Source organism: Melitaea cinxia, chromosome 7 (genome assembly GCF_905220565.1).
Source record: "Melitaea cinxia chromosome 7, ilMelCinx1.1, whole genome shotgun sequence".
Taxonomy (NCBI): Eukaryota; Metazoa; Arthropoda; class Insecta; order Lepidoptera; family Nymphalidae; genus Melitaea; species Melitaea cinxia.
In genome coordinates this window covers 3,058,397-3,064,062 of record NC_059400.1, presented here as the reverse complement: position 1 = coordinate 3,064,062, position 5,666 = coordinate 3,058,397, and the positions used below count along the sequence as shown (strand labels likewise).

Genomic DNA, 5,666 nt, shown 5'->3' with positions numbered 1-5,666 from the left:
GAAAGGCCTATAAGGAATAATATCCAAACAAGAAATAAATATTTACACATAATAAAAATATCTGCTCAGTGCGGTACATAATTGAATCCGTAACTGATGTCAAAAAGGACTATCTCACCACAATACAAGAACGGCTATAATATTACGTAAAATAAAATGCTTAGATTTTACTGAGATTTTAAATATTTTATTTCCAGAAACGTAAGGCAACTCTTTGATGCCCGCTTTAAAAATACACTAAGTAAAAAAAGTACACAAAAATATTATCACGTTATATGTTTTAGAGTAGTATGTGTCCCTCAAGCGTTATACATTTATTTAATAAAATTCTGGTCGCGCAACAAAATAATCCGCTTAAAAGCAAAACATCGCAGTTACCAAAAACTAACAACATATATTTTTCATAGTTGACGCAGAATTTTAAATCTCAATTTCGAACCGCAAAATAAACGCTAACGGAACCAAGCAAAAACTGTGAAACCTACACAGCGCGTGACGGAGCTTCGAGGCGACGCGACGATTTATTTTCAACAAAGATCGGACGCTTTTTTGAAGTAGTTAGGATACGAGTTACAGAACTGGCAAAGGTCAAGGCAAGAACATTTACGTTAATTTTATAACATAATATTTTAAATTGTCTAACTAAAATGATGATAGGATTCAAAATTTAATAAATGGAGTATGTAGTATAGAAAATCTAACAGTAGCAAAAAAAATCGAGTATGTTTTAGACCACACGTCTGAAGTAAAACTTCTGTAGCAATATTGGCGCAACGGTTACAGCCATGGATTGTATCTGTTGCGCTGGCGGTTGCGGGTTCGATCCCCGCATATGACAAACATTTGTATTGGCCATACAGGTGTTTGCCGTGGTCTGGGTGTTTGTGCAGTCCTAGTCGGTCTCCCCACCGTGCCTCGGAGAGCACGTTAAGCCGTCGGTCCCGGTTGTTATCATGTACACCTGATAGCGATCGTTACTCATAGTAGGGAATATATCCGCCAACTACGCTGCTCCAATGAGCAGCGTGGTGGATTAAGCTCTGATCCTTCTCCTACATAGGGAAAGAGGCCTATGCCCAGTAGTGAGATATTACAGGCTGAAGCGTATGTCTTACATATACGAAACGAAACTGGCTATGAGAGAAAGAGAGAAAGAAAATGTGTGCTCTCTCTCTTGCTCCGTTCACCTCGCATCATCACTCTTTTCGTAACGCTCTTGTCAAGGATTCACCAGCTTACTCTCTAAGTCAAGCTGCGGTAAAGAAGTTTTACTTCAAAAATATTCTTTCTTGATTTAATTATTATAGCAAACGAGTTAACGTCTTCAAGTAAACCATAAAAAATATTTTTGGTCAATCTTAGTCATCATTACAGCCTATACAGTCCACTGTTGGACATAGGCCTTCACAAGTTTACGCAAAAATAACGTGAACTCATGTGTTTTGCCCATAGTCACCACGCTGGGCAGGCGGGTTGGTGACCGCAGAGTTGGCTTTGTCGCACCGAAGACGCTGCTGCCCGTCTTCGGCCTGTGTATTTCAAAGCCAGCAGTTGGATGGTTATCCCGCCACCGGTCGGCTTTTTAAGTTCCAAAGTGGTAGTGGAACTATGTTATCCCTTAGTCGCCTCTTACGACACCCACGGGAAGAAATGGGGTGGCTATATTCTTTAGTACCGTAGCCACACAGTACTTCTCAGTAGGTCAATCTTAGTAAATAAAAGAAATAAATGTAAATGTTAAATTACAAGAGAACAATGACTTTATTATATATATTTTTCTATTTCCTAGAACCATGGAAAACTTTCACGAAATTGAACTAAGTAAATTCGGCGTTTTCCTGTCATTTTTTTCCCTTAAATTGATGTTTCTTTAATCTTGACGTTGTATACGAAATGACTGAATTCGTTTATCCCGTTTTCTCGTATTTATGTAAAACCGTTTGTAAAAATTTGCTTTAAAAAAAACATACTGTGTCACACTTCTGAATTTTTTTATAATTTTTATGAAAGTCGACACAGAAGAAATTCTTAGTTTGGACTATTTAAAAAGAATATCCTGCTGGCTCTGCACGTGTATACATAATATATATAGGTCGGAAAACCAGTGTATTTTGTTATTGTGTTAGAGAATTAGAAGTTAAAATGTACTACAAAACTCAACAGAACATGTCATTGCCCATAATTTTTTATAATTTTATTGTATACAATTAGATTGGCAAACAAGCTTACGGCTCATTTGATGGTAAGGGTAAGCTCACTCGTATATACGTTTGCAATACCAAACGCATCAGAAGCGTATTGCTGACCCTCCCCATTTCCCCAATTCCCCCCAGGAGCTCGAGTCATCTTACTCACCAACAGGAACAAAACCCTTTTTTTGCGGGGAAATGCTTTTACGCACCCCGCCGACGAGGCCGGCGGGAGTGTGGGACTCCTGGCAAACCCAGACTACCCACTAAAATCCAGCAGTGCCTTCATCGCCATAGTGGGGTGCCACGGGATCGCTTTCGCATGCTATCGCGACACTCCGAAGGTTGGCCCGCTATGTGCGGGCCACCTTCTTCCATAGAGCGCTCACGGGCACTTTGAGCGCTCTATCACCCCGGTGGTGAGTGGGAGGAATAGTGGTGGCCTTCTCGCACTCTATTGCGAAGGGTGAAGGAGCGTATAACGGCGTCTCCTTCCCCCTGGTCGTCTCCTGCGGAGTGGATTGGCGTGAACGTCAGCCTCGCGCTGTCGCTCCGCAGCCTCCTTTAACGCCATGACCTCCTCGCAGAAGGAGGTTACGGCCGACCAGTACCTGTCACTGCTGAGAATACTGCGGACCACGCTCTGCAGCGACAGAATTTCGCCTATGACGGCCACCAGGGCGCAGCGCTGGGGTCCCCAAGCGATACAGTCCTCGAGAGTGTGACGCGCCGTAACACTTGGCTCACCACACGTGTGACAAGCAGGAGTGGCCTCCCTACCCACGATCTGATGCAGGTACTTACTGAAGCATCCATGCCTGGTAAGTACCTGTGTCAGTCTAAAGGATAGCACCCTATGCCGTCTTTTGACACAGCAACGTGGAGGATGTATGGCATTCACCCTCGCTAAACCCGCCGCTGGAGACCCCAGATCCTCCATCCATCAATTGACCATGGCTCTTTGAGCCTGAGCTCTGATCCTACGAATCTGGTCCGCACTCGGAATTTGTCCTCGAGCTCGGGGTCTTGACCGGTACCGGTACACTTCCGCAAGCATCTGCGCCTAGAGTTCCCAAGACGGATCGCTCGTCGCCGTCCATGACACCGTACGTATGGCTCTCACCGCTAAGACCCTCTGCGGTCTCCTCAAGAGGATTCTTTTCTGGACGGTGAGAGCGTCTGTAAAAACGGGGGCACCGTATAGTGCAGGAACACAACCCTGCTTGAAAACAGTATTATTAAGCTGTGAGCTTATGTAAGATCGAAGTACTATCTTAGTCGGGCTCCTCCGTATTTTGAAGAGGAAATTTCCTTTTTTGCTACCTCAATTAAAAGTTTTTTTTTCGTATCAATCATAAATAAAAAAACTAAAATAAAACAATTAAGTTTTGGCATAATTTAATTATGGTTTATATAATTCATTCATCATCGATGATTCATACAATAATAACATTTTAATTGATTTATACGAACGAACCTTTATGCAAATGTATTCAATACATAAAATAATAGAATACTTTTATTTAATTGAGTATTGGTTTGTTAAATGAATTATAGTATTTATTTGTTTTTAATATTTGCGACCTGATTACCTACTCATTTATGTTTTATGCTAATGATTTTAAATAATAATATAATTATAACTTTTGTTTTTATGTTACGTCCTGCGTGATAATTTAATATTTTCATTCACAGTAATTGAGACAAGACACAGCAGGAAATATCCTGCTTAAATCTGGAGCAACCTTATTGGGTAAGTACCTCGACCTTACAGAAGTTTACAGCCAAATTATACTGCTTTCAAACAATTCCCGTGGTGAGTTAGGTAACCAGAGCTCCTAGGGGGGATACGGTCAGCAATGCGTTTGCGATGCTTCTGGTGTTTTTAACAAATTGTTTTATAAAAATAAAAAACAAAAATATCATAGCGCAGTAATACTAGTACACATATAATCAGTTTGATAATACTAGTAAAGTACTGGAATAAATATACTACTTATACAAGTTAATTAACTAAATTCGCACGTTTGACAGTTATCATTCTCTTCGGAGAGCCGCGGCTACAAGCACATCACTACAACTTTATATTCTGTTGCGGGTTTTTTTTTAAATGAGTTTTCTGAAGAATTCTATAATATCGTTGTATTAGTACATCATTATTTATACATGTATACATTTCATGTGTAAATTTAATTTGCTTAAAATATGAACACATTCTTAGTAGATTCAAATGTTTAAAGTTTATATAACTTGTGTAGCCCATGCCTAATTGGACTAAATTTAACATTTCAAGAATCATAAGTGTGGAAGATGAATCGTACGTGTTAAGAGCACAGGTCATGGGGTCACGAACTTGACGCTCCGCTGACAACTTGAGCCGACAGTCAGAATGTTTGCTTAGAAAACCCGCAAGTTGAGTGTTGGACGTTGGACTCAAGTTTTGACAAATGTTTGAAACAAGCTTGGTCTTTTAATTAAGAAACGCTATATTTATTTTATGTCTTTATTTATCTTATACATAGAAAGCTTAAAAAAAATATTTCACACCAATTTTTGAGGTAGGGAACAGTCAGAAAAAACTTACTGAAAATTTGAAACAGCTCGAACAGAAGTAACTCAATCATCAACTAATCAATTTTTTTAAGAAATTTATGATCGATAGTAAATCAACAATAATATGTTGTTTGTTGAGGTAAGGCATAGCTATATATATCTATATATATATCCTACTCAAAATCTGGAGCAGCCCTAATGACTGCTCACAGAAGACCACAGTTAAATTATATAAAACTCTCAAGAAGTGGCGCGTTTCAGTGTTGAGTGAGGTAGCCAAAGTTCTCTGAAAGGTTTAGGTCTAATGTCGGCAGCGCGTTTGTAAATACCTTTGGAATTACAGGTATAAATGATACGGTACTGATTATCACCAGGTGAATCTTTTGTTTGTTGTTTGTTGTCAGATAACAATAATTATAGCAGTCATTATTATAACAAAACATCCTTTTTTGGTAATACTTTAACTTTTTTAATGTATACGTGTTTTTTTTTTATATGGTCAATTCAGCACTTTACCGTTATGCGTATAAATAATAAATCATAAAAAATGTAATAACAAATATAAAGAAAAATGGTATTCATGGTAAACCAGAGGAAAATATATTTGAAACGTTCAGAGCGTAACGAATAGCCTTTGCTTTATTAGTAAGTTAACTCGATTATATATCCAACCGCAGAGGGTTTTCACTCAAATGAGTTCGCCTTTTAATGGAGTTTTTATACACATTTAACACACTATTTATAGGCTTGCATAATGATTGTGTGTTTGTATATAAGGCTAAGAAATAAATTTAATGAGGTACCTTTATATGCTCAATTAATCACTTTTGGTAATTCTTTTTTATTAATAAGACTAGCTGACCCGGCGAACTTCGTATCACCTAACACAAACTTTATCGTATGGTATTAAAGTTCAAATTGACT

At 38.6% G+C, this 5,666-nt stretch overlaps 1 protein-coding gene across 1 annotated transcript; it reads right to left on the bottom strand.

Annotated features, from left to right (window-relative positions):
• Positions 1–2,643: 2,643 nt before the first annotated feature.
• On the bottom strand, positions 2,644–3,129 carry LOC123655092. The gene has a single exon (XM_045590930.1). It carries the CDS (start codon positions 3,127–3,129, stop codon positions 2,644–2,646), a length of 486 nt encoding a protein of 161 aa, XP_045446886.1.
• Positions 3,130–5,666: the final 2,537 nt, after the last annotated feature.

Excerpts from the sequence above, each read along its gene's own strand:
- LOC123655092 (XM_045590930.1), bottom strand. The coding sequence starts at position 3,129 with ATGGAGGATCTGGGGTCTCCAGCGGCGGGTTTAGCGAGGGTGAATGCC.